This window comes from Narcine bancroftii, chromosome 5, assembly GCF_036971445.1.
Source record: "Narcine bancroftii isolate sNarBan1 chromosome 5, sNarBan1.hap1, whole genome shotgun sequence".
Lineage (NCBI taxonomy): Eukaryota > Metazoa > Chordata > Chondrichthyes > Torpediniformes > Narcinidae > Narcine > Narcine bancroftii.
This window is the reverse complement of record NC_091473.1, coordinates 6,242,022-6,261,369: the sequence shown is the minus strand read 5'-3', so window position 1 is coordinate 6,261,369 and position 19,348 is coordinate 6,242,022. Positions and strand designations below refer to the sequence as shown.

At 46.1% G+C, this 19,348-nt stretch overlaps 1 protein-coding gene across 3 annotated transcripts in view; it reads right to left on the bottom strand.

Annotated features, from left to right (window-relative positions):
• The window catches only part of sema3b (sema domain, immunoglobulin domain (Ig), short basic domain, secreted, (semaphorin) 3B), a 297,012-nt gene that overhangs the window by 15,235 nt on the left and 262,429 nt on the right, over positions 1-19,348 (bottom strand). For all 3 annotated transcript variants that reach the window (XM_069936649.1, XM_069936646.1, XM_069936647.1), the window contains exons 14-17: positions 19,120-19,161; positions 12,528-12,685; positions 9,224-9,279; positions 966-1,105 (exon numbers count right to left, since the gene is read on the bottom strand). In XM_069936649.1, the coding sequence (XP_069792750.1) occupies positions 966-1,105; positions 9,224-9,279; positions 12,528-12,685; positions 19,120-19,161 (396 nt within the window). The remainder of the gene's footprint in view (positions 1-965; positions 1,106-9,223; positions 9,280-12,527; positions 12,686-19,119; positions 19,162-19,348) is intronic.

Below are 19,348 nucleotides of genomic sequence, written 5' to 3'. Positions count from 1 at the left end.
CAGCAGTCCAAAACCTCCGATCCCCTGGTGGACTTATTGACAAGCTGTTCCAAAAAGCCATCCCGTAGGCATTCTACAAACTCTCTCTCCTGAGATCCAAAACCTTCCTGACTTTCCCAATCCCCTTTCATGTTAAAATCCCCCATAATTATTTTGACGTTTTCCTTCTATTTCCACCTGTAACTTGTAGTCCACCTCCCGCCTGCTGTTTGGGGACCAGTATGCAACTGCCAAAAGGGTCCTTTTACCCTTGCCATTTCTTAACTCTATCCATAAGGATTCCACCTCTTCTGACCCTATGTCCCTTCTCTCTGGTGATTTAATATCATTAACACGCCATCCCCCCCTACATACCTGCCTACCTTTTCTACACACTGTGTACCCTTGGACATTCAGCTCCCAATCACATCCATCATTAAGCCATGTCTCGGTGATGGCCACAGTGTCATATCTTTTACTCTGCAGCCGTACAACAGGTCATCCGCTTAATTCATAATCCTCCGTGCATTTAAGTACAGTACCCTGAGACCAGTATCTGATGCTGATTTTTCTGCATTTCTATTGTCCAGTAAATGATCCTGCCTGTCCTTTTTATCATCTTTGCTGCACAATACCTTTGACTTTTTGCTAATTTCCTCTTCCTCGACCCCAACCCCTGATAGCTAGTAAATCCAGGTCCTCACCTCCCATCACATCCACAACGTGTGCCAGTCTTTGGTGATTTTGAATTGCCTTTGCACCCCCCCCCCCCCACCCTGCAATACTGCCTGACAGCCCCGCCACCCCGCTGCCTGACAGCCCCGCCACTAAGAGTGCACCCCAACTGGAAATGTGCTGACTGCGGCATTCACAGCGATAAGCATGTCACATCACAGCCGTCATGTGGGTGTGCTGGCCAGGACACCATCAGGGGAAAGCTTTCTCCGGTCACTCTCCGCCATTAAAATCCCAAGAATTCCACCTACTTCATCCTTCTGTCCGCCAGGACGCTTCTGGAATGTCCAGGTGACCTGCGCCTGCAGGGATTTGGGGATGCACTCCAGGAAGGAGCTGCTGCCTTCAACTCCATACAGCCTCTTTTCTACAACCCTGTGCCGATGGCGATCTGGTGAAAGAAATTGCCCGGTATTAATCTGCGGGATCAAGTAGAATCTTATCCCTCTTCCCAGAGGTCGGACATTACTGGTAAAGTCAATATTGCATCCCATGCTTGGGTTAGTGACTCTAACGAGAAGATGACTGAAGGGCTTTGGACCTGAATCATTAACCCTGTTTCTCTTCTACTGATGTTGCCTGATCTGTGGAGCATTTTCTGTTGTTATTTCTCAGAATATGCAGGCTTTTCCTTCTCAATTTCAGCACTTCTGCCAACCAGCGTCACTGTGGGAGCACCCGGTCCCACAGTGGGGAGAGTGAGGGGCACCCGGTCCCATAGTGGGGAGGGGTGAGGGGTACCTGGTCCCACAGTGGGGAGAGAGTGAGGTGCACCCGGTCCCACACTGGGGAGAGTGAGGGGTACCCGGTCCCACAGTGGGGAGGGGTGAGGGGTACCTGGTCCCACAGTGGGGAGAGAGTCAGGTGCACCTGGTCCCACAGTGGGGAGAGTGAGGGGCACCCGGTCCCACAGTGGGGAGAGTGAGGGGCACCTGGTCCCATAGTGGGGAGAGTGAGGGGCACCCGGTCCCATAGTGGGGAGAGTGAGGGGCACCCGGTCCCATAGTGGGGAGGGGTGAGGGGTACCTGGTCCCACAGTGGGGAGAGAGTGAGGTGCACCCGGTCCCACACTGGGGAGAGTGAGGGGTACCCGGTCCCACAGTGGGGAGGGGTGAGGGGTACCTGGTCCCACAGTGGGGAGAGAGTCAGGTGCACCTGGTCCCACAGTGGGGAGAGTGAGGGGCACCCGGTCCCACAGTGGGGAGAGTGAGGGGCACCCGGTCCCATAGTGGGGAGGGGTGAGGGGTACCTGGTCCCACAGTGGGGAGAGAGTGAGGTGCACCCGGTCCCACAGTGGGGAGAGTGAGGGGCACCCGGTCCCACAGTGGGGAGAGTGAGGGGCACCCGGTCCCATAGTGGGGAGAGTGAGGGGCACCCGGTCCCATAGTGGGGAGAGTGAGGGGCACCCAGTCCCATAGTGGGGAGGGGTGAGGGGTACCTGGTCCCACAGTGGGGAGAGAGTGAGGTGCACCCGGTCCCACAGTGGGGAGAGTGAGGGGCACCCGGTCCCATAGTGGGGAGGGGTGAGGGGTACCTGGTCCCACAGTGGGGAGAGAGTGAGGTGCACCCGGTCCCACAGTGGGGAGAGTGAGGGGCACCCGGTCCCATAGTGGGGAGAGTGAGGGGCACCCGGTCCCACAGTGGGGAGAGTGAGGGGCACCCGGTCCCATAGTGGGGAGAGTGAGGGGCACCCGGTCCCATAGTGGGGAGAGTGAGGGGCACCCGGTCCCATAGTGGGGAGGGGTGAGGGGTACCTGGTCCCACAGTGGGGAGAGAGTGAGGTGCACCCGGTCCCACAGTGGGGAGAGTGAGGGGCACCCGGTCCCATAGTGGGGAGGGGTGAGGGGTACCTGGTCCCACAGTGGGGAGAGAGTGAGGTGCACCCGGTCCCACAGTGGGGAGAGTGAGGGGCACCCGGTCCCATAGTGGGGAGAGTGAGGGGCACCCGGTCCCATAGTGGGGAGAGTGAGGGGCACCCGGTCCCATAGTGGGGAGGGGTGAGGGGTACCTGGTCCCACAGTGGGGAGAGAGTGAGGTGCACCCAGTCCCACAGTGGGGAGAGTGAGGGGCACCCGGTCCCACAGTGGGGAGGGGTGAGGGGTACCCGGTCCCACAGTGGGGAGAGTGAGGGTCACCCAGTCCCACAGTGAAGAAGGGTGAGGAGACACCTGGTCCCACAGTGGGGAGGGGTGAGGGGCACCCAGTCCCACATTGGGAAGGGGTGAGGGAGCACCCGATCCCACAGTTGGGAGGGGTGAGGGAGCATAGACCCACAGTGGGGAGGGGTAAGGGGGAACCCTGTCCCACCATGGGGAGGGGTGATGGCGTCTCCTGCCTGACCCTTTTCCACACAGACAAAGATGAGCTGCTGGGGAAGTGAACAATTGCAATTGCAATGTTCAAAAGTCAGGTATGTGGAAGGGAAAATAGTAGAGGGATATGGACAAAGACAGGCAAATGGTTGAGGTGCTGGCAGGCATCTTGGGTGGAAGGGTTGTTTCTGCACTACCATTGTAAAAAACCACCTCAAAAGCAAAACCCAGCAGATGCTGGAAATCTGAAATAAAATCAGAAAATGGTAGAAACCTGAAACATTGATTGTTCAACCTCATTAGGGGGGTGGGGGGGGAGGTGCAGTCCGCACCAGGTGACACCATCAGAGGGGGTGACACCAAAATGACTGTCTATAAAATTTTTGTGCTATGTTTGAACAAAAATGTATTATGTTTTTATAAAAATATCCCTGTAGTTAGTTATAACAATAAAAACATTTTTTGTTAGCCCAGCTTATATGTATCAATATACCTACAAGGCTAAAACTCGATGCTCCTTTACTTTTTGAACATTCTAATGGGCTCCAGTCAGAACTGTCATTATTACCCAATTATGACGATGCTTCGAATCATGTGATTTCGTCTGCACGCACCACAAGCAAAACGCTGTTGTTTTCATTGCTGCTGGTGTTTTAATAGTTGCTGCTTTTGTTAAATTTTCTGGTGTTTTAGCTACAATATTGTGGTCTTTACTATTTGTGAACCTGTATCAATAACTATTTTTTGAGAATGAAGAAGTAATTAAAGGAAAAAAAATCAATAAAGGTTCTGCTCCATCACTAATGATGTAATTCATGTAGAAAGATTTTACAAATCAATTTTGTTGTTAATATTCATATAATCTAAGAAATATTGCATTTAAGCAATTTACAACTATATTTATCACATATTATTCTATATTTTAAAATATGACTAAGGATTCTATTTGGTCTGGTAAGGGAGGAGGTCCATGGGTCGGGGGTGGGGGGGGGGGGGGTGACACCAGGAGTTACCGCACTGGATGACACCAACCCTAGTGATGCCACTGCTCCACCTTCCACCGTTACAGGCTGACCTGCTTCCATTAAAATTGCGCTCCTTAAAAGAAGATCACTGGGGTCACCCTTTCCTCGAATGAGAACATTCACAGGGAGTGTTGATTATATCGGGATCAAAGAGTAATTGAGGACCCTTTCCATCCAGCACCCAGGATCTTTGACCCACGACCATCAAATGCAAAATCAGTTGGGGAATAGCTTCTTCCCGCACGCTGGGAGATTTATGGATAGTCTCATGTAGCCTTGTGTCTCTTATTATTTAAAATGTTTATTCATATCTAATTATATTTTTATGTAGGCATGTAATTGTAAAGGTCCTATTATTGTCATGTAACACTATATTTGGAATGTAACTTTATCCAGCACCACTCACAGAGGTTCCAGTAAGGAATGAACTCACACAACCCCTGGTTTACAAGACCATTGCTTTAACCACTGAGCTATCAGAGGCTTGTACTTTGTGAGAAAGACCGCAGAGCCCACCTCACTGACAAAAGACAAAGGAGAAAAAACCCAACACCCAACCCCAACCAACAAATTTTCCCCTGCAACCGCTGCAACCGTGTCTGCCTGTCCCGCATCGGACTTGTCAGCCACAAACGAGCCTGCAGCTGACGTGGACTTTTACCCCCTCCATAAATCTTCGTCCGCGAAGCCAAGCCAAAGAAAAATTATGTGTATACACTATCATCCAGAGTAAGACTACTTTTCCTGCTTACACATGTACATTTCAGCACAGACCAGGCCTTTCAGCCCACGATGTTGTGCCAACTTAATTAAAACCAGCTCCATGACAATCTATTTTTTCACCACCTCACACTCATAACCCTCCATTTTCCTTACATTCATGTGCTTATCCAAGAATCTTTAAAATGCCCCTATTGTACCAGCCTCCATCGCCACCATCTGATTTAAAAAAACATCTCTGACATCTCAGATTTAAGATTTATTGTCAGAATACACACATGACATTACATACAACTCTGAGATACCTTTTCCCTGCGGGTGCTGCAGAGTCGCCACTAATTGGTAGGGCAAAAAACAAACTGTACACAGTGTGAACATGTAAAAAATTGTAAACAGATAACAAATGTAAACAAACTGTGCAATACAGAGAGGAAAAAAACGGAAAATCAATAAAGTGCACAAGACTCTTTAAATGAGTCCTTGATTGAATTTGTCGTTGAGGAGTCTGATGGTGGAGGGGTAGCAGCTGTTTCTGAACCTGGTGGTGCAAGTCTTGTGGCACCTACACCTCTTTCCTGATGGCGGCAGAAAGAACACTGCGTGTGTTGGGTGGTGTGGGTCTTTGATAATTACTGCTGCTCTCCGACAGCAGTATTCTCTGTCGATGTTCTCAATAGTGGGGAGGGTTTTGCCTGTGATATCCCAGGCTGTGTCCATTACCTTTTAGAGGGCTTTACGCTCAGGAGTATTGGTGTCCCCATCCCAGACCATGAAGCAGCCGGTCAGCACACTTTCCACCACACTTCTGTAGAAATTTGCCAGGGTGCCTGGTATCATACCAGAAATGGGTGGCACAGTTGGCGTAGCAATTAGCGCAATACCTTTACAGCATTAGCGATCAGGACTGGATCCATTTGTACGTTCTCCCCTTGTCTGGGTGTGTTTTCCCCAGGGACTCCAGTTTCCTCCCACCGTTCAAAAATCTACCGTGGGTGTAGGTTAATGGGGTGTGAATTGGGCGGCACAGACTCTTGGGCCAAATTGGCCTGCTACTGTGCTGTATGTCTCAGTTAATTTTAATTTTAAAAAAATTTAATGCCAAACCTCCGCAAACTCCTGAGGAAGTGGAGGTGGTGACGTGCTTTCTTCATAATGCTTTTAGCATGTTGGGTCCAGGAAAGATCCTCCGAGATAGTGACTCCCAAGAATTAAATCTGCTCACCCTCTCCACCTCTGATCCCCCAATGATCATTGGATCTTCCCTAAACTTTTCTCCACTCACCTGAAACAGATGTCCTCTGGTATTTTCTGTTGTCAGCCCATGAAAACGGTGCTGGCTGTCCATCCTATCTCAGCCCTTCGTAATTGAAGACACCTCCCATATAAGGTTGCCACCTATCCTTTGTCGCTCCAAAGAGAAATGCCCTAGCTCCGTCACCCAGAACTGAACATGTATGATAATAAATTTGAACATCCAGCATTTTCTGTTTCCTGTGAAATTCCCCCTGTGATTTCTTCCATATCTGCCCAGCCTCAGTCCTGTGCTGTATTCATCTAATGAATCCTAATTTGGAAGTAGGTTCATTGCAACAACATGGGGCAGGAACTTGCAAAGGTTGATGGAGAGAGGCTGTTCACAGGTAAAGGGGACAACTGGCTGTGAAAGGAGAGATAGAGGGAAGGGTTCAGGACCAAAGTTTTTCTAGTCAGAGCAAAGGGCAAGCCTTGCAGGGTTGGGGAACTTTGGCAGATGAAGGATATTGAGATAGTATTGAAAAAGGAGGCGCATATGCAAATTATAGCAGTTAGGTTCCCCCTTGAGGAATGCAAGGGATGGAGTTGCCCATTGAGAAGGTCCACAAAGATATCCCAGGCTGATGAAGAACAAGAATTCAGAAAAAAAAACTTTTGAGTATCTTAAGTTAGCGAGGGAGAGAGTTTGTCCCCTTATGAATCAGTGTGGTCATCTAAAAGTGAAACAACGGAAAATGGGCAACTGAATACGCATCTGTATTCACAATGGAGAATGATATAAAGCATTGTGAGTTCAGGGAAGGAAACAGTGATATCCTGGGGCATGTCAGGAGGAGGTTCTGGATGGTTTGAAAAGTGCTGAGGTGGATAAATCCATGGACTTGAGTAGGTGTATCCTAAAAGTGTCATGGGAAGCATGGGAGGAGGTTGTGAGGGCCTTGGCAGTGATTTTTGTCCCTTCATTGGCCACAGATGATTGACACGTGACCACTCAGCTGTGATCCTCTGCCACCTCTCAATGGAATAATTCCATTTCAATCTCATCCATCTGTTGGGAAGCCATTCACCAATGGATTTGCTTCAGTCTGAATTTGCTCTCCATTGGTCGATGAATATTGGGTGTGAAACTTGCCCTCCTGTTCCTCCTGACCTGTAAGTCAGGGATCAAAACTTCCTCTAAAGACTGCGGAGCAGCAAACAATCTTCTTAGCAGCACCAGTGGGAGAAAAATATACAACGTTTCAGGTTGGAACCCTTCAGCAAGACTGAGTTCACCAGGGGCTCTGGCCTGAAACGTTGACCATTCCTTTTCTCCCACTGAACTTGCTTGACCCCAGCAGATTGTTTGTTGTTCTAGATTTCGGCATCTGCAATCCCCAATGTCTCTGAAGGTGGAGTACTGGAGCAAAAGGACAAGAAAGCTGCCTCAGTGACCCCATCCCAGCCTGAACCTCCGCCTTTGGATAAGAAGTGAATTAACGAGGAAGTCAAATTGTTTTGAACCTAAAATGAAAGCTGGTCCAGTTAACTCAGTGATCACGGGTTTGGAATGTGAAGAACTAAACTGTAGGCAATGCACGTTCATATCAAGGTTCCTGTCCTGAGCCCTCGATTGTCAATGAAGCCATTTCTACAATGCATGAATTGGAGTAGAGGGCGGCATGGTTGGCGTAGTGGTTACAGCAACCCTTTTACAGCGCCAGTGACCGGGACCAGAGTTCGAATCACACCTTGTCTGTAAGGAGTTTGCACGTCCTCCCCGTGTCACCGTGGGTTTTCCCTGGGAGCTCTGGTTTCCTCCCACCCTTCAAAACATACCAGGTTAAATGGGTGTAAATTGGGTGGCATGGACTCATGGGCCGAAATGGCCTGTTTCTGCGCTGTCTGTCTAAATTTTAAAAAAACATTTAAATAGAGACTCCAAATGTGATGTCAACTACATGGTCCACTTTTATGAATGCTAGAAAGAGGCGTAGGGCATCGTGGGTGGAAGGGGCGGGTTCAGGGCAAACTGACTGCCTGGCCCCTTTCGGCGATAAGTCCGGGCCATGTGTCATTAGAGTCGGAGAATGCAGTATCCGAGGGGACAGTGGCCGAATTCTGGGACTTCTGGGCCCCCCAGGGATTGAATGGGATTTTAATTTGAAATATAAAATGTATGAGTTAGAGGGGCAGTATTGGCTTTCTTCCAATTGCATTTTTTCTCTCTATTAATATAAGTAGTTTATTAGATGTGTATAGTTTGTGTTTAGTAAAGTTGGTGGTGAAATAAATGTTTTATTTTAAAAAAGAGGTGTACGCTCTTCATAAATGAACAGTAAAGTAATCCCCTGCAACCATTTCAGAGATTAGACAAGCCCTCTGTTCAATGTCTCATCTCATAGATGGCACATGAGATACAATGGATTTGTTAGATTTGATGCTCATGTCACGGATGCACGTCTCACACCCCTACTTCCGCAGGAGTTTGCAGAGGTTTGGAATGACATTGGAAATTCTGGCAAATTTCTACGGAGGTGTGGTGGAAAGTGTGCTGACAGACTGCATTATGGTTTGGTATGGAAACACTAATACCCCGGAGCATAAAGCCCTGCAAAAAGATAGTGGACACAACCCAGGACATCACAGTCAAAACCCTCCTCATTATCGAGAACATCTACAGGGAATGCTGCTGTTGGAGAGAAACAGCAATCCTCAAAAGACCCACACCACCCAACACATGCTCTGTTCTTGCTGCTGCCATCAGGAAAGAGGTATCGGTGCCAAAAGACTCATACCACCAGGTTCAGGAACAGCTGCTACCCCTCCACCATCAGACTCCTCAATGACAAACTCAATCAGGGGCTCATTTAAGGACTCTTAGTTTATTGATTTTTGTTTTCTCTCTGTATTATGCAGTCCGTTTGTTCACATTTCTTTATTTTACATGTGTAGGTTGAGTACAGTTTTGTTTTGCACTACCAATAAGTGGTAATTCTGCCTCACCCGCAGGAAAAAGAATCTTATGTTTGTATGTGATGTCATGTATATACTCTGACAATAAATCTGAAATCCCAATGAGAACCTTCAGGGTACAGCCAACCAACAGCAGCAGACAAGCAGGACTGTACCGCTTTGTTCCCCGTCGGTAAGGAAATAATCCTAAAAATACTAGAACTCCAGTCAAGAATAGAGCAGACAATGTAACTCCAACCATACCTCCAGAACACAGGGTGTTAGGATCTCCATTCCTCACATCTTGGCGTCGGAATCTCCTGGGGGGAGGCACAAACATAAGGTCAACCCATCCTGTCAAAAAAGCCCGAGGTAATTAAGTATATCCTAAAATGAGATGTCAGTTCCTGGGGCGAATGGAGCAGATGCTATTCCTTCAGCAAGATTCCACCAACATGAACCCTTCAACTGGATTTAGAGCCCCTCCTGCCCTTTCAGTCATGTTATCTGGCTCAATACGTCTACCTCAACTATGCCCCGTTCCCACACCGACATGTCTGTCCATGGCCTCGTGCACTGCCAAGCCGGTGCCACCTGCAAATTGAAGGAACAACTATTATTCCGTCAGGGCACTCATCAACCAGACGGCTTCTCTGTATCTCTCTCTCTTGCCCCATCCCTCTGTCTCACCCCCTAACCCCCACCCCTCCACTTCTCTTCCGTCTCCTGTCAGAGAACTACCCTCTCCCCATCACCTCAGCTCTTTGCTCTTCTACCTTCCCCTCTGTATTCACCTATGGCTTCTTACCAGTTAGCCTGGTAACTGCCCTTTCCCTCCCTCCTTTCCTTCTCCCAGGCCAGAAAGGTTGGTTAGCCTTTACTTCCTGTGGGTGCTGCCTGACCTGCTGAGTTCTTCCACGTTTGTGTGCTGTGCCTCTTTTATCCAATTGCCGTTTTCCAACTCCATCAATCATACACATGGACTGTGAATTTGAACCAAGAATCCATCACACCAACCTATGGCCTAGATGGACACACTTCAGCAACACAAGTGATCTCCCAATATACGTGATCAGTTCTGTAAAAGTATGAAATGTAATGGATAAAGATCCCTTCGTTGGCTTCCTTGATCATGTTGCTTCCCCTCACCATACATGTGGATAGACAAATTAGCAGCAGGACTGGGACACTCAGTGCCTTAATCCTGCTCCACAAACGTCAGGACTGATGTGGTGGTGACCCCAAACTCCTAAAACCTCTCACCTCTTTGCTTATCGAGAATCCACCTCCCTTTGCCTTCAAAGCATTTTAAAGAGTCCGGCTCCACCGTCCCTTTAGAGTTGCAAAATCTCATTTTCCGCTGAGAGAACAAAATTCACCTCATCTCTGCCTTCAGTGGAACAACAGTGACCTCTAATTATCGATTCTCTCACAACAGAAGACTTCCTCTTGTCATCAACCCTGTTGAATCTCCTCGGGATCTTGTCACCTCTCATTCTTTCAAGTTCCGGCAGATGCCATCCTAACCTGCCCAACCTTTCTGCACAAGACAATCTGCCCATTTCAACCATGGGTCGAGCCAATCTGGGAAAGCACACCTAAGGGTGGGGATGGATGTCAGACACATCCTCTTGCTCTGCATTCTATGCCTCCAGCACTATTTTTAAATTTAAATTAAATTTAAATATAAATATAATTTTTAAATTTAGACATACAGCACGGTAACAAGGCTATTTCAGCCCTCGAGCATGCACCACCCAATTTACACCCGATTAAACTACACAGGGCGGAACGGTTGGCGTAGCGGTTAGCGCAATGCCTTTAGAGTGCCAGCGATCGGGTCCTGGGTTCGAATCCCGTGTTGTCTGTAAGGAGTTTGTATGTTCCCTCCGTGTCTGCGTGGGTTTTCCCCGGTGGCTCCGGTTTCCTCCCACTGTTCGAAACGTACTGGGGGTGTAGGTTAATTGGGCTGTAAATTGGGCGGCATGGACTAGAAGGCTGAAATGGCCTGTTACCGTGCTGTATGCCTAAATTTAAATCAATTGTACATTGTGAATGGTGGGAGGAAACCAGAGACCCCAGGGAAAATCCACGCAGTCACGGGGAGAAAGTACGAACTCCTTACAGACAGCATGGGATTCGAAACCCCGATTTCGATGGCTGGTGATGTAATGGCATTGCGCTAAACACTATGCTAACCATGTCGCCCAGCCTTTACACCAACTGTGCCTATTTTCTCACTCTCCAACTGCTCTCAATTAGTCATTGACCACCCACAGAGTTAACAGGTGTCATGGATAAATGCAGCACAAAACAGTCCCTTCAGCCCAACTTGTCCAATGCCGGTTGCCATTCTTGGCCGGTCCTATCTCCTTGCTTTTGGTCCATATCATTCTGAGCCCTTCGTATCCATATAATGAGTCAAAAGTCTCCTGAACGTTGCAACCTTACTTTTTTCCTCTGGCAGCTCGTGCCAGATACACTCCACCCTCCAAATGAAAATGTTTTACCCTCAGATCACTCTTAAATCTCTCCCCTCTTACCTTAAACTTCAGCCCTCTCATTCTAGATTCTTTTACCCTGGGAAATAGACTGTGAGCATTCACTTCATCTGTGCCCCTCATGAAATCTAAAGGTCTTGCTCATCCTCCGATGCTCCTGGATTACCCCCATGGTCCGCCCAGTTTGACCCTATTGGTGACACGTCTTCTCCCGGCACCTCAACGAGCTTGTTTTGTCTCGTCCCCAGCTTTGACATGGTGATCTTTGACCTGAAACATTGCTTCGCATGTCTGGTGTTGTTCAGGAAGTCCACGTTAACCAAATCTCTGCTGCCTGCATATGATCCCGATCTCTCCATTCCCATTCTCAAGTGTCCATCAAGAAGTCTCTTAAATGCTACAACACTAGCTGCTTTCCCCCATTACCCCAGCAGCCTGTTCCAGGCACCCACCAATCTGCGTAAAAAGAAAACTGCCCCATACATCTCCTTTAAACTTCCCTGCTTCACCTCAAAGGCATGAATTAGATTTAAATTCCCCAGTTGACATAGGGCTGGCTTTGAACCCACATTTCGAGATACTAGTCTGTGTCTCCCAGACGAGGGTCCAGTAACCTCACCATTGCGCCACCTTCGAATAATGAAGTACATTAAAACCCCATGTATCCAGCACCTATGGGGATTGGTAAATGCCAGATAAGGGCGGCAAGGTTAGTGTACCAGTTAGCGCAACGCCATTACAGCGCCAGGTCCCAGCCCCGCACTGTCTGTAAGGAGTCTGCACGTTCTCCCCGGGGGCTCCGGTTTCCTCCCACCGTTCAAAACATACGAGAGGTTGTGGGTTAATTGGGTGCAATTGAGTGGCCAAAATGTCCTGTTACCATGTTGTGTGTCTAAATTTTTTTAAATATGAATAAATGTGCTGGCTGCTTGAGATTGCACATGGCATGGATTGATGAACTGGCTGCTGGTGGGGGGTGATGGGGTGGGGTGTATCTTATACCTATTTTCCACAATTTTTTTTTGACTGAATTTCAGATAGCGGGGATTTTACCGTATTTGAGTTACCTCTTGGTGTTTGACAGGTATCTGGTACAGGTGTTTCCATCCCATGCACAGTAGGGATCACGCGCCAGGCAGCACTCAACACAAGCCTTCCCGTAGATGCTACAGCGCTGTAGGGGCAGCTGGGATATTGCAGAATTGGAGCCAATGTACAGTTGTTGCTGTTTAAAGACAGAAGAACAAAGGGAGACATCTGTAAAGATTAGCAACGGGGGTTTCAAATACCCATGGCCCATATCTTCTAACTTTCTTTCTCATGGACAAAATACTCACCAGCAGATCAAACTATCACTGCAATACTCCCACAGGCAAAGCACCATCAGCTGCCTGCTGACATTTTTAATCCTGTAAAATTGGTCAAATCCTGAGAAAAATAATTCAAGGTTTTACACAGTCCGTGCATGTGAATTCTAGAGGAGCCCAATTCCTACCCTGTCATTTACCCTTCCTTCTCTTTCTCTGTTTCCTGCTGATTATCCCTTGATACCGATAACTTCTGGTGCCTGGCCAGCCTTTTTTTCCTCCACCCCTATCTGCCCTTCAACGGAATGAGCAGAGGGCACATTAAAAAAATAATCACCAGGACACAGGTGTCGGTCCCTCAAGCCGTTCAAGGTAGTGAAACAAGAAAGTCTGCGCTGTGATTGCAGATGAGACAAAAAAAAGTGCAGGAGCAACTCAGTAGGTCCCACTAAGGCAGGGGTTCTCAACCTTTCTCTTCCCACTCACGTCCCACTTTAAGTTGTCCCTCTGCCATCGGCGCTCTGTGATTGGTAAGGGTTTGCTTAAGGTGGAATGTGAGTGGGAAGGGCAGGTTGAGAACCACTACTCTAGGCCCAATTGTGACTGAAATATTTGGCCTGAGAAACATTGTGATTGGCCCATTTCCTTTGGAGTTCTGAAACCATGCACAGAACAAGTCAATGAGGGACGATTAAAACAGTGGTTTTCAAACCTTTTCTTTCCACCCACTTCCCACCTTATGCAATCCCTTACTGATCACAGAGCACCGATGGCATAAGGATTACTTAAAGTGGGATGGGAGTGGAAAGAAAAAGGATGAGAACCACCGCTGTAGTCTAAAGAGCCTCTGCTTATACAGGGAGTCCCCGGGTCATGAACGTCCGACTTAGGTACAACTTGCACTCACGAACTGACTGTTCCCCTAATTCGCACATGCACATAATGTCACCTCATGAATGCTCCTTCTAGTGAGCAAGACATCGATGGAACGAGAGTAAGCGTTAACTTTTAATCATGATTTTATTTCTATCTAACCAAGTGGTTCTCAATCTTTCTCTTTCCACTCCCAGACCACTTTAAGCAATCCCTAAGCCATAGGTGCTAGGGATTGCTTAAGGTGGATTGTGAGTGGGAAGAAAAAGTTTGAAAACCACTGTTTTAATTGTCCCTCATTGACTCATTTTGTGCACGGTTTCATAACTCCAAAGGAAATGGGCCAATGACAATTTTTCTCAAGCAAAATATTTCGGTAACAATTGGATCTCGAGCAGTGGTTCACAACAATTTCCACACCCCCCTCCCCAGCCACCCACACACACACACACACACACACACACACACACACACACACACACACACACACACACACCATCTTAAGCAATCCCAGAGAACCGATGGCATGGGGATTACTTAAAGAGGGATTTGAGTGGAAAGAAAAAGGCTGAGAACTACTGATACAAGGCAAAGATATACAACCAACGTTTCAGGCCTAAGCCCTTCATCAAGATACGAGCAAAAAGCAGGCAGACATCTGAATAAAAAAGCGAGGGGGAGGAAAGAAAAAGGGCAGTGAGAGAAGCTCAGGCTGACAGCCAAAGGTTGACGAGGACAGAAAAAGGGCAGTGGGAGAAGCTCAGGCCGACAGCCAAAGGTGGACGAGGATGGAAGGGTAGGAGAGAAAACTGAGAATTGAACATTCCTAACCTCAATTCTCGGCTTTTCTCTCCTGCCCTTCTACCTTTGCCCACTTCCTCCCTCCTCTTCCTCCCTCTCTCTTCACCCCCCCACCACTCCACCCACATTGTTATTCGGGCATCTACCCATTTTTACTTTTACCTGACGAAGGGCTCGGCCCAAAACGTTGGTTACCCTTTACGTCCTAAGGATGCTGCATGACCTGCTGAGTTTCTCCAGCACACTAGTCTTTAGGGGTGGCCAACATTTTCATTTTTAATTTAGACATACAGCACGGACCCAGCCCATTTCAGCCCACGAGAATGTACCGGGGGTGTAGGTTAATTGGGCGGCATGGACTCGTGGGCCAAAATGGCCTGTTACCATGCTTTAGACGACACTTTCCATTTTCTAGTGTTTCCCAATTTCAAAACAAGTCATCTTCAAAGAAAAGTAAGGATGATATTCTGAATTACAATCTCATCAATCCAGCTTTATGTAGCTTTAATTGTTGATATAAACGGATAAACATTTTGCATAACTTTGCATCAAGATTTTCACAATGAAGAATAAACAAAGCATTTGGTTTATATTTAATGATATAAGATGATAAGATGATAAGAAATGATTAAGACGAATTCAAAGAAAAGTATTTCGAGCTCACATTCCTTCCATGGTTCTCCGAAGAATGAGAAAACAAACTCCGAGTCTGCACGGATATTACAACATATGACCTCATAGTAACTATGGTAACACTACAAACAACACATAATTAAAGGGATAGTCACAAGGTCACTAAGAAGCAAACTCTCAAGGTTTTAACCTCTGCACATGCTGTATGTCTAATCTAAAAATTAAAAGGTTGGCCACCCATCAGTGCTCCACCAGTTATTATATGTTTGAATACCTCATTCTTTTAAACTCCAAGGAATACAAAGCAAGAATGCATAGCTTCTCTTAAAAGATCAACCGTATCGATGGGTCTGGATTCACATCTAAACCAGATCAGGTAGGGCTGGTAGATTCCTTTCACTGAAGAGCATTAGGACAATCCAATTTTTGCATAGAATTGTTACTATTCATTGCTTTAGAGTGGCTGGAGATTACTGGTTAAAATGGAGGAGCTGGGGCTGTACTCCGTGGAGCAGAGATGTTTGTGAGGGTACCTGATAAAATTACTTAAACTCTTAACTGAAGACAAGGGGCAGAAATTCAGGGATCATGAGCAGTAGTTGTTCAAGTGAACCAGCGTGGACTTGAAGGGCCGACATGGCCTGTTTCAACGCCAAAAACAGTTATATGGTTATATGGTTATATGAGGGCATAGTCTGAGTCAGTAAAGAGAAACTACTCTCATGGTGGATCAGGTAAGACCAAGGAGAGCAGAAGGAAAGCAGCAGGTGAAAGAATGAAGGATTATTCAGGGTCCAGAAAGTGGATCCAGGAGTAATAGAGGAGATAGATTTCATTGTTGAGTTCAAAACGAAGTTCAAAAACTCCAGAGGATTGTTAAATCGGCCTGCAACTTGAGGCAGTGTCTTATAAAACAGTAGCCTCTATCCTCAAAGATCCCCACCACCCAGGCCATGCCATCTTCATTCTGCTACCTTTGGGGAAAAGGTTCAGGAGTTTAAAGACAAGCACTCGGTGCACAAGGACAGCTTCTTCCCCGCTGCCATCAGATTCCAAATGAACCAACTGCCTTACTTTTCGTGCACTATTTTATTTATTGTTGTAAGGTGATGTATATGAATGTTTACCCTGTGACGCTGCCGCAAAATACCGGATTTAATGACTTGTTCGTGACAATAAATACTGATTCTGAATACATATCTGAATGAGTTTTCAGGTCTGGGGAGATGGCCAAGGAGTGGGATCAGATTTATTAGTTTGGCTTGAAACAGGAGCGGGCTCAAAAGATCAAGAGGTCTCACAATGTGCCAGAAATATTCTGTGATGGTGTGGCCCTTTCACAATGAGACTGCAGCAACATAAACTATTGAACTCAACTTACAAATTGCAGGAACCTGCAAACATTTCTATATTACCATAGCTCTCAAAGCTTCATGAACAGGTTAGAGTGGAAGCAGCAACAACGCAGAAGGAGTAGGGGGAATTCCGGCCCCCACTTCCACTTGCAGTCCAACAAACAGTACTTTCTCTTTTATTAATATTTTATTTAAGAATTTTAAAACCACATCTACAGGTATTAATTGAATAAATTGAAAAAATAATGCAAATGTGGTTATATGTTTAAAGTAACATCATCTCTCCCTCCCTCCCCAACACCCCAACCCTAACAAAAAAAAGAAAATGAGGAGAATGCCAAAAAAAAATAACCCATCTCGTTACAACATTGGAGCTAAGGGACATTAGTGCGACGAGTTTTCCGAGACTCCTTCAAATTTTCAAACCAACACATTGTAATTATGGGCTCCATGTTTTCAAGAATAAATTATATTCATTACGTAAATTATGTTATTTTCTCAAGTGGAATACAAAAACACAATTCAGCCCGTCACCTCTCCATCCCTGAAGAACACAAAAACAGTACTTTCATCTGTTCGTTTCTAATGCCAAGGTGACAAGGGCTACCAGCTTATACACCCTATTAATTCTGTTCCACTCATGCAAGAATATAAAGGTTAAAACCTTGTGTTTTTGATTCTTAATTAATTTTGTGCCTGTCCCATTAAGAGAACTATTGTTTGTCGTGTAACCATAGTGTCTATGATGTAATATGTCATAATAACGGCCCAGGCTATCACTTGCTCTCTTTCTACAAGATGTGAAGGAAGTGTGAGCATGAGAAATTTTTCTTTGAATTTTTGTATCTCTTTTAAGTTTTTATATCTCTATATATCCTTGTGTTTTATAGCAGTCTTTTGTTAACACTTTTGTTATAACAACTTTTAAGTAATTAGAGTCTAAAGGACTATCTTTAAACAGTAAATGCTGTTATGAAAGTCTTGTAGCGAAGCTATGCAAAATGTTTATCTGTTCTATTATCAAATTAAAACTACATAAAGTAACAGCCACAGAGTTTGATTTGTTGGATTAAAGAGATTGAAATTTGGGATATTGCAGTTCACACTTTGGAAATGATACTTTGAAATTAGGATATATTAGAATAAGGAAAGTGTCATCTAAAAGAGTATCTCACAATGTGGAACAAAACACGACGTTGATTTCAATACTGTTAGTCGTATTAACCCACAAACGTGGGCAATTTCTGCTTTTAAAATTTCCCACAGTTGCACATTAATGCACTTTAACAGTTAACCTCAGACTGTCCAACAGAGGGGGCTGCAACATTAGTGTCCAAATCACTGCTTTCCCTGTCAATAGTAAATATACCAATGGATCAAATTATCATGCCTCATTCCACTTTTCAACAGAAAATCAGTGTGTTGAAATTTCTTAGAATTGACAGCCCATTTTTTCTCTATGGAAATGTCAGAATGCAATTGCAGTTAGATCACTTGGAAAATGGAAATACTTTCACAATATTTTGCCTCCACCCCCTTTTGAAGTCTAAATCTATCCACAATCTGGTTTCAGATTCTTCCATAAGCTCGGACAGGGCAAGGGAAAAATCCTTCAAAATTCCCTTCATAAAATATCTGGCCTGTGGCCTCGGTCAATTGCACCATCTTGTTTTTATTTATTTCTAATTCTTTATTTAATTTATACATACAGCTCAGTAACAGGCCCTTCTGCTCAACAGGCCCAGGCCAACCAAATACACCCTCATGACCAATTAACCTTCCAAGTCACTACGTCTTTGGAATGTCCAAACTCCTCACAGACAGCACCAGAGCCGAACCCACGTCACTGGCACTGTAACGGCATAGCACTAACCGCCATGCTAACCATTACTTGAAGAAATAGTGCAACCTGTTTATTTCGGGTCCACCACTGCCCAGACAGACAGTCTGGGATAGCACTTGTCAGAAATATTTCAGTAGCTGGCATGCACAGCAAAGGACGGATAGCTGCAGATTGTCTGTCTGGAGAGAGAAGGTCAAGTTCCATGTGGAAACCAATGACGATAAAACTCCATGGTAAGGAGCTGTTCTAAAGAAGATTTCCCCAGTACACCTGATCTTAAAAAACACACCTTCACTAAACACCTTGGAGGTGGGAATTCTGGGCTTTGAGTCCCTGCATCCCTTTAATTTTCTTTGCCCTCACAAATTTGCTCGACGCAAGCCACGCAATTCTCCAGAACTGCAGGCTGCTTATCCGAGGACCTCCAAGGATTTTATTTGGAGCCTGAATGTCTAACTCAGCCATGCCAATGACAATGGTTTCTAGCTGTCACCTGTCCTTTTGTGGCGGCATGGTTGGAATAGCGGTCAGTGCAATGCCTTTACAGCACCAGTGATCAGGACTGGGGTTTGAATCCCGCGCCACTGTCTGCAAGGAGTTTGCACACCCTCCCCATGTCTGGGAGGGTTTTCCTCTGGGGGCTCCAGTTTCCTCCCACCGTTTGAAACATACCGGGGTTAATTGAGTGTAAATTTGACAGCATGAGTCGAAATGGCCTGTTACTGTGCTCTGTGTCCAAATCTAAATTTTAAAATCATTTAAACCAGATAACCCTCAGAATGCAACCGATCTGAAAGCCATTGGGCAACCTTCAAGAAGTCAAATTCTAACAATAATATGTACTCACCCTCTTTGATGAAAGTTTCATGCTGGTGACAGGTGCAGAATCCTGAAATAAAGATGACAAGTTCAGTCAGTGGAAGGGAAAGCTCGGCAGATGCTGGAGTCCGAAACAAAAACTGAAATGCTAGGCAGTTGAGCAGTATCTGTAGGAGGGGAAACAGATTAGGGTTTTGGGTCAGGGGACTACAGTTCTCAGCATCGTGGCCCCGAATCGGCGACTGGTTTCTCTTTCC